At 34.5% G+C, this 15,866-nt stretch overlaps 3 protein-coding genes across 3 annotated transcripts; 1 reads left to right on the top strand and 2 right to left on the bottom strand.

Annotated features, from left to right (window-relative positions):
- Window positions 1–252: 252 nt before the first annotated feature.
- On the bottom strand, window positions 253–3,345 carry LOC121785477 (vacuolar protein sorting-associated protein 32 homolog 2-like). Its single transcript, XM_042183921.1, has 8 exons — window positions 3,208–3,345; window positions 2,972–3,099; window positions 2,221–2,320; window positions 1,799–1,884; window positions 1,615–1,706; window positions 1,003–1,117; window positions 752–935; window positions 253–463 (listed from the first exon to the last, which is right to left on the bottom strand). Exons 2-7 carry the CDS (start codon window positions 3,041–3,043, stop codon window positions 756–758), a joined length of 645 nt encoding a protein of 214 aa, XP_042039855.1. The 5' UTR covers window positions 3,044–3,099; window positions 3,208–3,345; the 3' UTR covers window positions 253–463; window positions 752–755.
- A 1,149-nt stretch (window positions 3,346–4,494) lies between these two features.
- Window positions 4,495–9,647, top strand: LOC121784704 (clathrin interactor EPSIN 1-like). Its single transcript, XM_042182914.1, has 11 exons — window positions 4,495–4,686; window positions 4,783–4,834; window positions 5,755–5,834; window positions 5,942–6,020; window positions 6,166–6,249; window positions 6,383–6,528; window positions 6,633–6,833; window positions 7,292–7,407; window positions 8,211–8,401; window positions 8,578–8,968; window positions 9,204–9,647. The coding sequence occupies exons 1-11, from the start codon at window positions 4,646–4,648 to the stop codon at window positions 9,422–9,424; spliced, it is 1,602 nt and encodes a 533-aa protein (XP_042038848.1). The 5' UTR covers window positions 4,495–4,645; the 3' UTR covers window positions 9,425–9,647.
- Window positions 9,648–9,779: 132 nt separating this feature from the next.
- LOC121784705 (piRNA biogenesis protein EXD1-like) lies at window positions 9,780–14,924 on the bottom strand. Its single transcript, XM_042182915.1, has 10 exons — window positions 14,796–14,924; window positions 13,894–14,069; window positions 13,190–13,321; window positions 13,047–13,097; window positions 12,607–12,703; window positions 12,085–12,131; window positions 11,478–11,694; window positions 10,614–10,743; window positions 10,333–10,375; window positions 9,780–10,043 (listed from the first exon to the last, which is right to left on the bottom strand). The coding sequence occupies exons 1-10, from the start codon at window positions 14,836–14,838 to the stop codon at window positions 9,963–9,965; spliced, it is 1,017 nt and encodes a 338-aa protein (XP_042038849.1). The 5' UTR covers window positions 14,839–14,924; the 3' UTR covers window positions 9,780–9,962.
- Between the last annotated feature and the right edge of the window lie 942 nt (window positions 14,925–15,866).

Here is a 15,866-nt window from a genome sequence, read left to right as displayed (position 1 = left end):
ATTATATTGTTACGAGATTGCTATTAAAGCAAAAAAAGAATAGACAAATTGAACATGTTAATCCCTGGACTTTTTTGATTGTGAAAACGATTTATTAATAATATCTTCAACTTGTTCAATAGCATAAAATCATTGGTTAAGTTCATAAAAAAGGAAATAAATTCAGGGGGTTAAGTGGCTACATGTGTGTGTGAAGATCTTTAATTTAAAAATAAGTAAACTATATATATGACAGAAAATGAGAATTTGATGTGAATTTAAACGGTCAAGTGAATAGGAAAAAAAGGCATTCCATACAAAATCTAAAGTCATAAATAAAGAAAACTGTATACAGTTTTCTTTCCAAATAAAGAAATGCACAACGAAATTTGATCTGAAAATATGGACACAGCAGCTGAAGAAGCTACGACTCTCCATTACACAGCAAGTATATTACACTTTCTCAGGATTTAGGAATTCAAATCTGCGAGCCACAGCCACAAAATAACAATAGTCAAGATATGAAAATTTAACAGAAATCAAGCAGAAAAACCGACATAAACTTGTGATAAGGAGGAGCACTTCAGACATCGATTATTATTAGATATACTACATTATCAATATTGATCGATAGGCAGTAAAAGCAGTAGAAGGAGGGAGCTCAAAAGCAGATTGTTGCATACATAGATTGGGTTGAAGTTTGATAGATAAACAAGATAGTATTAATCACAGTGATAGAATTGACAATGGTAAGCATAGGTTAGAAAATGACCTCCTTAAAGGGCCATCTCTCTCTGCAATTCGGCCAGCTCATCATCATCGTCTTCAACCTTCCTCGCCGGTTGCCTTCCTGCAGGCACTCGAACAGGTGCAGCAGGAGCTGTTGTTGCGGGTTGCAAGAGCTGTTCTTCCAGCTCAGCTCCTTCGAGTTCTTCGAGCTCTGCCTCCAGTTCATCCTAGTGGAAGGAAAAGGTTAAGAAATGCTCACTTGGAACAAACAACTTATCCGAAACTACAGTGTACCTCATCAAAATCAGCAGCTGCACCCATAGGCGTTGACAAAGCTTCTTGAATTTGTTTCATGTTTTCAGTCTGCTCGTTGATTTCATCCATTGTCTTGTCCACGTCATCAATATTGCTACACCAGAAGAATTCAGTAGAAAATATGAGGAAACATAATCCACATCTCAATGTAACATAGGCATCACGTGAAAATGTGCACTGATATATAGCAGGAATCTGTTTCCTCAGCATGCATAACAAACCACTTTTTTTCCTCGTCCAAACATGAATATACGTGTATTATACAGAAATATAGTAGTAATATGTTTACATGTCCACTGTAAAGTTTAGTTTGGCCTCTAAAAGAAATGCAAACTCACTATTTAGAAGGATAACATAAAGATGGATGATCTGAAGCATTCAGCATAAAGTCTTGTTTTATCTCCAATCAAAACTATACTGTATCTTTTCGTTTTTTTTCTTGGTGCCTCTCTCTTACAAGTTAGGTATTGTATAGGCTTTAGTTTGAGTGGACCAAGGTAACCAAATTTGTTAAGAGCTCAAAACTTTACATTTTCCAGTTCATAATAAATTCTACATATTGTTAGCAATATATGCATCAGCATAACTTACGTTGCCTTCTGCATAGCCTTCATTGCAGCTGCTCCTGTTCTCAAAGCATCTACAGTTTCTGTGGTAGCTTTTGCTCCCTCTAGCATTATCATCTAGAAACAAAAAAACAGGCACACGTTCAGAAAGGCCACGTAGGATAGAATCATATTGAAGGTAAGCAGCATCACTAATTCAAGAAGATCACCTGATCATGAATTCGCAACTGGAAATTTCCGAGCTGTTCAATTTGTTGTTCATAAAGCCTTTTTCTCTTCAAACATTGTATTGCAGCTACAAACAGATTGGCAGATGAACTTCATTATTAAGGTACTGTATTATTATTTCAGTTTAATAAATTCAATTAACAAGGTTACAAGCACAGATCCCAACAAACCACGCCATAGTGCTTGACGACAAATATCTGAAAGGAAATTGCTTGTTCGAAGAAAGGAAAACAAAACTGAATGCTCTATTAGACCATAATCTATATAGGTTTCAACATTTTTCCTCAGAAATTTATGATGAGCGATAACGATAAAATAAAGAAATTATTTTCTACTGAAGTTCCAAGAAACAATAAAAACTCGAGCTCAATGATTTGCGTCAAAAGTTACTATCACACCATACCCCTTTTATTTTTAGCTCGAGTGAATTCCTTGGCCCTTTCAACTTCGGCGGCAGCCTTCTTCAAGAGAACTTTCTCTTTTTTCTCCAGCATCTCAAGAGTCTGCACACAATTCAGCTTTCAATGAATATACAGAACAGAATATGATAACACGAACACCCAAGTCTTGGATAAGATTTAAAGGAGCATAATCTGATAAATACACAACAGATAGTAATAAAGAATATAGAATACGAAACATAAGCGTAAGATAGGTCTTCCATTCAGTAATCACTTATCGACAATTCGACATCACCTAAACCACATAGAATGAACCAAGAAAGGAGTCGTAAGCCAAATAATCCAGCTCCAAGATATTCGTAATTAAGATGTGTGAAGCACGCGATAATGCAATCACCAAAAGCCATACATACCGATTCAAATATAATTTCACATAGCATGTTCTCATTGTTCTGGTATTCTGTTTACATGCCAATCTAAAATAAACAATGCTTACTACAATAATCGCATTCTGAATTCAGTTTATAAGTAACTAAATATCATCAAAACTGAAAATTGGCGAAATAATCAATATAATCATACTCTGATATTCAATACAAATGCCAAAGCTGTCATATTCTAAACATTTACTGACACAAAAAAATTGAAAACAGAAAAAGAAGAAAAAATTCCCATACAATCCAGAGATAGACAGATCATGTTTCTACAATTACTCTAAATTGAAAAAAAAAACAACATAACCATAAGCCGTACCTCATTTAACTTATCTAACGTTGCCAGAGCATTCGTCTCTTGCTTAGGCTTTCCAAAAATTTTAGTAAACATCGTCCACGATTTAATACCAGCTGGAGAAATATGGAACAGAATTGAATCTTTAAACCCTGCAACAAAATCAAATGCTCCATCAATTTGATCGGCAATTGTTAACCATATGCTTCAAATCCAACGAATTAACCTGTGAAACATCTTTAATTATAGACATCACTGACCTGCGGATTCAACCGATGTGGAAATCAACCAAGATTACTTATTGGAAAATTAAAAGATCAATTTTTTATAAACAAGAACAAATATTGTAGAAGAAACCCCACCCCCTTTTGCAATCTGATTGAGGTCGGGGACTAATGTGACGGGCTGTGATTTTATGAATGTGACAGACCAATTGAATTTGGAGCCAGATAATATTGCGTTTTGGTCCTTGTAGTTTAATCATATTTTAAATTGGTCGCTCAATATTAATTAAGAGAGTTTTTTTTTTTTTGAAATTATAGTAGGACGAAAATTAGTACGTGAACCGTCGTATCTCCAATAAAAAAATATTGATGATTATTAATACAGTATCTTCTTAAATAGAATAAAGTTTTTTGTTTGCAAGTATATGAACTTTCGAGTTTTTCTAGTAAATTTTTTCAAACTATATATATTTCTTTAAAATCATTTAATGCCCAACACGTTGTTTGAAATCTGAATGTAATTTTTAAAAAGAAAGAATTTTTTACTAAAATAATATACTAAATTTTTTAAAATTACATTGTTTAAATATAAAAATTTATATAATCATAACAAAATTTATTTGTAAATTCTTACTACTTAATATGCTCTTAATTATACAAGATATTATTAATTTGGACCTCCAAATTAAGTAATACTATTACATAGATATATGATCTTTGATAACAAATTTTCACAAATAATTCTATCTCGAATCATGTCAAATTTCAAATCAGGCATTAGTAATTCATAGTATTCGATATATAAATGAGAATAACCATTAATCAAATGCAGGTTAGAGATAAAACTCACAAACATATTATATAGGTTATTCATTCGAGATATTATTCTTAATCCCATTTGATTCAAAAAATGTGTCTACAAAAATTAAATCAATAGTAGCACTATTTAGAATAAAAGAAGTAAAAATAGAGCAATCCATAAAGCAATACTCCCTATTTAATTGAAATTTTTGCAATAAAAAAAATCTCAATTTTTGTGTATTTTTAGAGTTTTTAAACAAATATTAGAAAAAAATGATAAAATAAAAAAATCTTAGAAAATTCTCAATTTTAATTTGACCGATTTTGTTTGAAGGAGGAAAAAAAATCACAAAATCTAAAAATTTAAGTATTTAGATGTAGTTTTAAAAAAAGGCAAGAGGAAAAATAAATATATTTAAACGATATTGTTTTTAAATGCAACCATAAAAAAAATCTTCCCGACATCACTTAAAGGCAAAAAAGTTTATTCAATACTCGGAAAATATATAGTATAAATTCACACCTCATCAAATTTCTTTATCCAGTCTTTTTCACTGAGCCAGTGCTGTCACTTTGTCGATTCGCAAATTAGTTCAATCGATCTATTCAATACACAGATCTCATCGAATTGAAGAATTCGATCTGTACATATCGTATTCCAGCAGATCCAGCCATGGATTTCATGAAGGTTTTTGATCAAACTGTCCGTGAAATGTATGTGGTTTCATTTCTCGATATTACGATTCAAGTATTTAGTGAACTTATACTGTAGAAGGATGCATCAATCAATTTGTTTGCGTTCTAATGCAGAAAGAGGGAGGTGAATCTGAAGGTGTTGAAGGTTCCAGAGATGGAACAAAAGGTAAAGCTAATAGTTCAAGTGATTTCCGCCTTTTCCTGAGCTCAATTTCGTTGGTTAATTGTGTTTTAGGATGTATCAGTATCGGATCAGTTAATTAAATTGGTAAATTGAGCTGGTTTAGTTGATTGAATAGCTGATCAATTAATTATTGATGTTTTAAGCTGCTAGAAACTGAATGAGTGAGCGGTATTTCTGTAGGATCATAATTAATCACCTAAAAATTGTGCTGGTCGATTGAATGCTGAGAATGCAAGGACTCATTTGGTCATCTGATATTAAATAATTTATTAATTCGTTTCACGCTATTATTAGATCATATATAGTTTTAAGGGGCCTCAAAACACATTGGATATTAAAACTAGTTCATTCTTCAGATATATTGAGGTTATTCTGATCATATCTTAAGCAGGATTTGTTAGTGTTAACAGTTTTTCCCCCTAGATTTTATGTTGCTAGGTTGATGCTGTTGTTTTGTTATAAAGTCGAAGTAGTAGTTTTTTTATTGTTTGGTGAATGTGGTGTCAAGATCTGAATACTGAGAAAGCAAATAATGTACAACTTCATGCTATTTTTTTGGACCATGTGTAAATTGTAATTCTAAGAGGCCTAAGAATGTATATTAAATAATTAGTCTGGCACATATATTTGGATATTAAGAGTTTGTTTAGATGATATTCACTTGCAAAATGTACCTTTAGAATAACCAGTTTCCCATTCCGTTAAAGAACTCCTTGCTCACCTGAAACATTGGCATTCATCATTACGATTGGAATTTCAGTACAATCATTTATACATGTAGGGACAAGTTAACACCATATTAAAATTAATAACTATTGAACCTGCATCCTTTTGCTGCCAATCACTAGTGATTTTTTAAAATCAGGAGTCATGGATTCTTACTGACTTGCCCTTTATTTTAGGTTCTGGATGCTACGGATGATGAACCTTGGGGTCCTCATGGCACAGTGTTGGCGGAAATAGCACAAGCAACAAAAAAATTGTATTTTCTATTATTTTCATTCACAAAAGTTGGCTATTTTTATTCTTTGCTTTAAATTTCCTCACCCATTTACTTTCTTTCCTCTCATCTGTTGGCACGTTGTGCAGCACCGAATGTCAGATGGTAATGAATGTCCTATGGGCAAGATTGACCGAGACCGGCAAGAATTGGCGTTTGGTCTACAAGGTACCAACATCAAATTCTGTCCGGGCCAAAATGAATAAGCATCTTATATTTGCTCTTTTTTTTACTTTGTTCTGTGGACTTTTCACTTCCTACTTATTTCCTTTAAAATATATTGAGGATTAACTTCTTAATTTTCCTGTGCTAGTCGTTGACCGTTATAGAGTATCTGGTGGGACATGGATCCGAGCGTGCTGTTGATGACATAATAGAACATACTTTTAAGATATCTGTATGTATCTTCAGCTCAGTATTCACCAACTCCTGTGCACATACCAAAACATCTAGAAGGCTATTGGTTGATAGATGTTCTAAGTTGTATCTATATATGATTCTTTTCTTCCTCACTTCGTTTTATGTTCCAGTCTCTGGCCAGTTTTGAGTATGTAGAGCCAAGTGGAAAGGATGTCGGGATCAACGTGAGAAAAAAAGCAGAAACTATTGTGGCTCTTCTGAATAATAAGGACAAAATGCAGGAAGTTAGGAATAAAGCTGCTGCAAATCGTGATAAGTAAGTTTATTATTGGGGTCTAATTTCTTGTTTTATTGCTTCTATATTGTTTTCCCTATCCTGCTGTTTTTTGGTGATGCATGAACTTTTTCATTGCTTTCTAGGTATGTTGGACTTTCGTCATCTGGAATAACATTCAAATCGGGTGCAGCGTCATTCAGCTCTAGCTCTAATAGTGATCGATATGGAGGTTTTGGTAACACAAAAGATAAAGAATCATTTAATGTTGGCTATAAGGAGGAATATGGTGAGGATAAATATGAAACAAGCACTAATTCGAAAAAAAAGTCATCTCGTAATGGCAGGTTTGTGCTGTTTATATATAGCTGTGCATGTTATCTCACACTTCTCCTTTTTTCTTATGGTTTTCAACATCTAAACAATATCATAGCTTTTCTTGTTTTTAAGTAACCTACAAATGATTCTGCCATTATTTATTATGTTTGTCTTAATATATGAATTGTTAGCTGATGTACTTTTTTGTTTTGTGAATGTACTTTTGCCCCTTAGCACATTTTAGCCAATTTACAACTCTGCCAAAATAGTTTTTTAAATGTCTGATTCCTGGAGAATGCAAGGTTTTTCAATAACTTTTCAATTAATTGTTACATTTGCGTTTTCCCTCTTCAATTAAAGGATATTAAAATTGATACACCCAAAGATGGTATTTTGGCGCAAACTCCTTCGTATATTGAGTTTTGGACTTTGGATTGCTTTAAGTTTGAAATTTAGGCACTGCTCGTTTTGCTTGAATGTTTTACAGCACGGCTCAAGCCAGCAAGCCAGATGAATATGTTTCAGCTTCTTCACAAAATACATCTTCAAACACATATGATGAAGATTTTGATGATTTTGATCCCAGAGGGACGGCAGGTGCTAGTAAGTAATATTGCTTTAAAGCCCGTCTCCGGATGAGAGTTTTAATAATGGAGGTTGATGCTGTTTTATTGGAAGTAATGCTTCTGCTTCATTTTGACTTGATCATGGAACTGAACTTATATGTTTGCTCCCTCGCTAGCCTCTAGAATTCTGATACTAAACATAGTTAATTGGATAGATTTACTGCTTCAGAATATATCACTAAGATACTAAGCTAACTTAGTCAGAACTTTAGATGGTAAGAACACATGATAAAAAGGTCAGCCCGGTTTTTATCACCATTTTGGTGGGATAGCTCATCTGACCTCTTAGGTGAGATGAAATAACTCAGTCGCTTACAATGAAACTTATTACGTGTAAATATTACCACTTCTAATAAAATTCTCGTTGGTTGTCCGATTTTAATATTTTTTGTGAAAGATTAAACATAATATAATAAATTTTTCTAATTTAATTAAATTATATGAAGTAGACAGAAAATAAAAAGCATAACTATATGCTAGTATGATTTTATCAACCATAGAATAGCTCCGAATGTAATTGGTAAGGTGTGGAAGAAGACTTAGTACATGGACTGGATAGGTATTTCTGTTCACACATTGCCACTTGTAACTTCTCAGTGCTACTGTTGTTTGAACCCCTGAGTGTTTCCTCTCTCACTGCTTAGTTTCTATGAGGGTGGTCTGAAATTTCGTTTGACTATGAATGACTTATTTTCGCCTGCCTTGAGAAAGTTATACTGTTTCTAGTACAGATATTACATGTAAGTCTATTATTTATAAGTGCTGTTTGCTGTTTAACAGAACCGTCTTCTGGAAGCCAACAAGTTGATCTTTTCGGGCAAGATCTTATTGGTGACTTCTTGGATGACCCGGTATCTGTTTCAACAGATAAGCCTAATTCATTAGACAATGTTCCATCGGAGGTCGATTTATTTGCTGATGCTGCTTTCGTATCAGCCACTCCTCAACCAGCTGCAGAGAATAACCCTCAGGTAAAGCTACCGTATCATGTCAGCAAGGGGAAATGCACCTTTATAATTTTGCTCACGGTTCACTTGTCACAGTTTTACAAGGACTACACTATTTATTGCATTTTTCTAATCTTGATTCTTGAAAATGCTTAGAAATCACCCCCAGCTGATTAACCGTGTTCTGGGCATTTCTGCAGTTTGATGTTGATCTATTTGCCTCTCAACCAGCCCCTACTCCTGCTATTTCTGCACCAATGGATTTTTTCGCTGCTCCTGCTCCAGCTCCAGCTTCCCATATTGACAGCAGAGTTTCAAATTCTGATGGAATGAGCAACATTTCCGATCCATTCGCTAATGTTCCAATGAACAATTTTGATGGCTCTGACCCTTTCGGTGTATTCTCCTCTCATACAGATCCTTCACCGGTTGCATCTAACCAGAATTCTTCTTATCAAGGAAGCAATGGAAACATGAAGGGAGCTTCTCCTGAAACCTATGCTCCTCCACCCAAGAAAGAATTTCAAGTCAAATCCGGAATATGGGCAGATTCTCTGAGCCGTGGATTAATTGACCTAAACATAACTGCACGTAAGTACTACATTGCGACACAATTGAATTTAGAATTTCTATATCAAACTCCTGATAATATATAGGTGTACTTGGACTAAGTGATGACCTTTTCACTCTTGACCTCTGAATTCTGTTCCACAACAATCACATACGTAGCTGATTTTTTTTTCTGTATAATCTACCCGAATTAATTGAAAGATGCAGAATTTGGAAATCACGCGATTAGTTATTGATGGTGTTGTTTGTATTGCAGCTAAAAAGGTTGACCTAGCAGGTGTCGGCATCGTTGGTGGGTTGAGTGATCCATCACAAGAGAAAGACATGGGAGGTTTGCCTTCATTTTACATGGGCAGACCAATGGGTGGGGGACCTATGCTCGGTAAATCTGGGCCCACATCAACATCCACAAATGACGACTTTTTCTCAAGCCTAAGCAGCAGCCAACACGGCCAATTCGGAAGTTCCCAGAAATGAGTTATTTTTCATACTCAAAACTCCCTGCTATTTGTTTGCTACAATTTTTCGCTTGAAGAATTTCATCAACTATTAGGTTTTGGGCAAGGGCGAAGCTTCATGGATGCGATAATGCACGATTTACAGTGTGCTGGTTGCTCATATTGTTGTTGTGTACTAGTGTGTTGCTACATGTGCTATTACAGAAATTTAAAGAGCCTAACATATACTGTATTTAGCAGAACTCTCTCTCTCTCTCTCTCTCTCTCAAACCACAAGGCACTCAATTCTTTTCTGAAATTAGCCAGGAAATTCAGTATAAAGCATGCATCTATTATTGATTGAAATTATTATCTACCATATATGACTTGAAGGATTAATGCAGAAGATTAATATGTACTTGAGTTTGAGAAGTTAAGAACCACAGGGAGGTACCAGAATTATGTTATGCCAGGCATAGACGGCCCGATGGCCACAAACCATCGTAGATGTGACTAAATTCGCATTCTGACAATATTTTTCACAAGTATATCATCGTTACATGGATTAATACCGAGCTCTAGTGGTAGTGCTGTTGCAGTTTACCCCTTATCATCGCTTCTGCTTTTCTCACCTGCCTAACCGGGCCAATTATGAAGATCTGCATCAAAACCGAGCAACGAGCAACATGAGACTTCAGTAAAGTAACAAAGTGAAAAAAGAAAAGAAACTTTCGTTCTTTTCAAATGCAGTTGTTGTGGCCTAACTGGTAAGCATTTGTGCTTTCACTTGGAAGTTCCCATTATGCATTAAAGCCCACAAGACCATTTTTGTTTAATTTAAATATAGTAAGTTTATTACAATAGAAATTCCAAATGAACATAAAAAGGTGTAAGCTAATTGGCAAGTTGCAAGAAAGCATTTCCAGTTATGGTAAGTGAAAAACTAACCGTGTCTGGAGGACCCTTGTCGCTTCCGAAGATGATTTCAGCACTGCAAATACGTATGTCATAAAGGTAAAAACGTAACAAAGTTTCAACAGAACAAGAGACGTAAGCGTTTATGTAAACATGAGTGTTTTTTAAGTATTTCGCTAGTATGTTTACTAGCACCTAATAAAGGTGCGAATACCAAAAGCACTAAAGCAAGCATATATGCAAATCCAGAGCTAAGCATTTGATGCCGTCACGAATAAAACAGAAAGTGTTATAACTTGTCTCAAAAGAAGCACCTGCATCCTTCCTTTATTGCCAATATATTAGCTCCGCGTCTCCCGATTACAAATCCCATCTTTCCTGGTGGAACATCAAGAACAGATAGTGTTTCTTCTTCTGGAGCTTGGTTACCAGCAATCAGAGTCTCTGCAGTATTGAAGAAGCAAGTATAAGATCATATACAAGTGTCTTCTCATATATACATATTTATAATTTGGCCAGATCATCATCAAACAACCACATTGAAAATCTATAATCAACTACTTGAGCAATTTTGACCTAAAGTTACATGCCATGCTGCTCACTTATGACTCAACTTAAAATGGCATTTCGACTTCAAGACCAGAAAGTATTGATTGGTTGTATATGGTGGTAATAAGTTGCCCAAAGCAATGCAGCAAAAACTTATTACTCCATCCATCATAAGGTAACCCTATCGCACTGGAAAATCATAGCAACAAATTAATGTGGCACACCAGCTTTATGAACGACAATAATATTTACTTATAATCAACATGATCGTGTCCACGCCCATGATATGTATTTGATACGCGACCGGTTCTGAGTTAACCTAGTATTATTCATATTAAGATCTCTTCTGGTATTATGAGTGCTCAATTGTCGATATTAAAAGGTGTACATTCATAGAAGAACCTCTGTGAATTGTAATTTGCAGTTTCTATATGCCGACGTTTATTATTGTTCCAAATTGATACTTTTCCTAACAATGAGCCTTAGAAAAGCACAAACATGGTTATAGAATACAGTTTATGTCAAAAAATTTATGGTTAATCGGTTATAGCATAAAGGTCATCAACCCACATATTAACTGTTTGAGATAATGAAATTAAGAATCTTTCATGGTATCAGATGATATAAACCTGGAACAGTAGGCAGTGTTGGCCAATCTGCAAAATTATTATTGTTGATGCAGAAACAGCGGCAATAAAGTGCACCACGAACAGCAAGAAACCACAAGGACCTCTCATTTAACTTCTCCACCATCTTATGGTAGATAAACAGAAGAAAGCGAACATCATCTGCTGCTGCACGGACCATTAATTCAGACAATGGCCGATGCGCCCAGAACTTGGGATCCTGGCAAGCAGCAAACAGCTTTACATTGAACTACTGCAGATGGAGAATTTCAAATATTTAAGGCAAAAGTTATAAGCTGTAGTTCTGAAAATTTTCAAGTAGTGCAATGAAGTGCATATTTTGGCAATAAAAAGAAACCACCATTGGCATTCTGTATCAAACAAATAAAAGTTAAATAAAAAGCATTAGATGGAGCTCTAGATTTGCTTGGTAAAGTAGCTTTATACTTTGCTGCAAAGGATTTTCAGATGCATGTGATATACCGCCAACTCAGCCAAATAAATATAATGCGGATACACAAACAGTATTTTTTAGTTACATTTTAAGTTAATCGACTATATACTAAAAAACACGCACTACAAGAAGAAATAAATAAAATAAAAAACGAACCTGCCTCAAGAAAACACGAACTTCTTCCTTCTCAACATATGATATGCCTGTGTCAAATTCGTCTCATTAACATTAAATAATACTATACAAAAAGAAAGATAAATGACACTCAATAAAAGGTCCAAGAATAGCTAGCTAAAACCAGCTCAAATGTAGCATGAAGAAATAGATAAAGGCATGCTGTATGAATTTTAAGAAAAACAAGATGAAGCTTATACAGATCGGATTGAAAAAATTTAACCCAACTAATAGGAACCAAAATTGGAAAGGGAGATCTGATATTTAATGGCTACTCTGGTTTCATCATAAATAACTAATATGAACCAGTTTAACTTTTTTTAATGCATTCTTAGAAGATATACACATAACTTATCTTATTCACCTCATTTATAAATAGTGATAATGAACTAATGAAGTGGAGTATTAAAGTTCTTCTTTAAAATGATTACACAACATATTTTCACAGAACAAATCCAGTTCAGAAAGTGTAATATGATAAACAGTGTAGAACAAATCAATTACCTCCATATTGGGGGTCAGCAAGCAGGCGAACAAATGATATGTGGTCATCTTGCAGTCTTTTCTTCCCTTCTTGCTCCTTAATCAAAGAATATGCAATCTGCTTGTGAATAAAAGGATAAGAATAGGTTGGTCATTGAAATCTAGCAATCGAAAGAGGGACTACAGAATTACATAAGTTATTGAAGGCAGCGAACAAAGCACAATTGCTATAATAACGTGACACTGCTTTGCAATTCAATTCGCTTGCAAGAAGAATGCTGCCCATGCAAGCATGTAAACAGACACACATCATCAAGATTATTCAGTGGATATGACTCCAAGAAACTGAGATGTAATGAAACCAATATAGCTACTTAAGAAATAGATTAAGGGAAATAATCGTCATTATCGACATCATATCAATTAGTTTTCTGATATCAACAACAACGGGAAGCGCATACCTGGGTGTCCACAACATTATGCAACTTAATGCCGAACTGAAAGTATAAAGCCTGCAACATATGGAAGGACATATGAAAGAATTATGTAATATTTTGGGGTACATGAAGATGTAAGGGAGTGACAAATGCAATCACCAAGAGACCTCACTATCTCGTTTGCAGTCATGGATAACTTTTGTGATGTAACTAGACTCAAGTGCAGGCTTACAGGCTTGCACAAGTGACTCTTCACCCTGAATGGCATCAACAAGGTATATTGCATTTGGAAAAGCGAGCTGCATAATTAAATGCTATTAGTTGAGATTACATAAGCCTCACTTGCAAGCTCTGGCAGCGAAATAGCATAGAGAATAAAGTTTCTCTAACAAACAGCATTTCCTAAGATGAACATGAAAAACCTCTTGACATTATTACTATATCAGTATAAGAAACTAGCTTTAAAAAATTAAAGTCCTTTATTTGTTTAGAAGGCAGATCAAGGATCCCAATAGTCAAACCGTAATCATTTAAAACCAATGTTAAATTTGCATTGCTTTCAGAAGCATGAACTAACGACTGGTATGATCACTTAGTCAAAGGTTTTGCTTATATTTTCTTTTCTTTCAAAGTATTACAGCTAGTTAACAGAATAAAATAAGAAGAAAACCAGCATGCATAAATTAAACTAGTTTTATGACTAGATCACATGTATTAACTAGGTTGAAATCAGGAAATGTCACTCGCGCATATAAATTTACTGTTCAGTTGACAAAGGATCAAAGTATTATGGAAATTACCTATTAAGAGTCAGAATGTGTTCTTTTTTTCAACTATAAACACGTCACTTTTAAAAGATTAAAGCAAGAACCTGCATGATACAAAGCGTCCCCTGCCGACAAAGATCTGCCCCCTCACAATCGAAGCCTATGACCACTTCTTTCTCAGGTGAAGGGTTCAGGAATTCTTCCGGAAGCTGAGATGCCTTGGTAACAATATGGATAGGAACTGAAGGCAGACATGCTTCATTGTCTAAGACTTTGTCACCTGTAAAAAAATGAGAGTGGAGGCACTTCTAAAAAGAAAATCAGGAGATTTAGGAAGTTTTTGCTGGAATAACTTGCTTATATTGGCAGCATGTCACGCATTTACAAAAAACAACCCACTATCTCGTCAAACTTTTGCCTCCTACTATTTGAAACTAAGATAGCAATTAATGGATCGCTCATAAATCCAAAGACCACACAAAATACAACCAAGCTTCTGCTCTTCAACAACATCATTATTATATCGGATCAAACATTTATGCTTCTGCTCTTCCAATAAATGAGCAGCCCGCTCTATATTATAAAATCGTAATATTTTCAATAATTTCAATTCCTTCCAACAGCCACGCAACATTTCCGCTTCTATAAACAACGCCTAATCCAAATTCCACAAAATCATCGGTCGTCAACAACAATCCATGGTGATTACGAGAAGCAGAAGCTCAAATGATCCAAACGCACTAAACCTCTAATCAATACGACTAAACATCCCTTCTCCCGATCAAATAAAACGCCTAAATCTTGAAATGCACAAAGAAAATATAATAAAATGAACTGAACTTCGCCATTAGCTCCACAAATTCAGCGCATTAATCAGATAGCACCGATTTCATACAAGCGATAAACAACCGGCGAAATCAATGCAAATGCATGTCAAAATTAACTACGAAGATCAATTCAAATTAAACACAAATATTATCTGAAAAAATTGGAAAAGGAAATTCACCTGAGTCCGGTAGAGGAATGTGGGTCTTGGTAGGGGACGCCATGTCAGTAGTGTGGAGATTCCATCTGGATTCAGCTCTCTCTCTTTATACAAACAGACTTCATATCGCCTACGGCACCTTGCGTCCGGTTCTGTACAGTTCATAATATAACACTTTATAATATGGCGTTCATTAAAATTGTTTTAATGGATTTAAAAAAAGAAGTATATTTTTAAAACCCAATCGAAATATATGACCCAATTCCCAAGAAATAAAATTAGAGTCGTATCTGATTTCTGATATTTTTATTGGACGTAGTATTTTATTTATATTTTTTTGATATCATAATTTTTCAGCTCATTTTATAGTTTAATACTTTAGAAGTAGCATACTGATTATTAAAATGGATGCATTTACTATTTAGCGTTTGGTAGCTCTAACTAAAAATTATTGCTATATTATTTCCTTCAGTTAGGAAACCCTTTCACTGACTTAATGTTCTCATATGATTAATTTATTAACTTTTATTTCATGGGATGTGTTATATTGCTAACTATTTAAGTTGCTAACTCTGCTAATTCATCAATGCAGTGTATTAAAAATGTCAACACATAATATCAACCCATTATATTGAAGTTCAACAAATTATGTGTTGACATTTTAATATTATGATGTTGACATTTTTAATAGACTGCGTTGATGAGTTAGCACGTTAGCAACTTGAGAAAGTTAGCAATTGACCACACCCCTTTATTTTATAGTATTTCTTTAGTTTTTTATATATAAAAAATAAGGTTGTACAATACATTAGTAAAATTAAAATAATAATATTATGGGCCTTATAATAAAACTATTCTTGGGCTTATCATAATGCGCCTGATCCATAACTGCAGAGAGAGGAGAGAGTAAAGCCGCGGTAATCTTTCTCTTTACGCGTAATTGAAGCCGTTATTAAGTTACTCATTTTACTGCAGCTGTAACAATATATTGCAACAGAAAATATAATCGTCTCTCTCTTCAAACCACGGTAATCTTTTTCTCTCTACGCTGTAACCCTGGATTTGAGTAAATAGGGATGAATTTATTTATTT

This window comes from Salvia splendens, chromosome 21, assembly GCF_004379255.2.
Source record: "Salvia splendens isolate huo1 chromosome 21, SspV2, whole genome shotgun sequence".
Taxonomy (NCBI): Eukaryota; Viridiplantae; Streptophyta; class Magnoliopsida; order Lamiales; family Lamiaceae; genus Salvia; species Salvia splendens.
The sequence above is the reverse complement of the archived record's forward strand: the minus strand, read 5'-3'. Positions and strand labels throughout refer to the sequence as shown.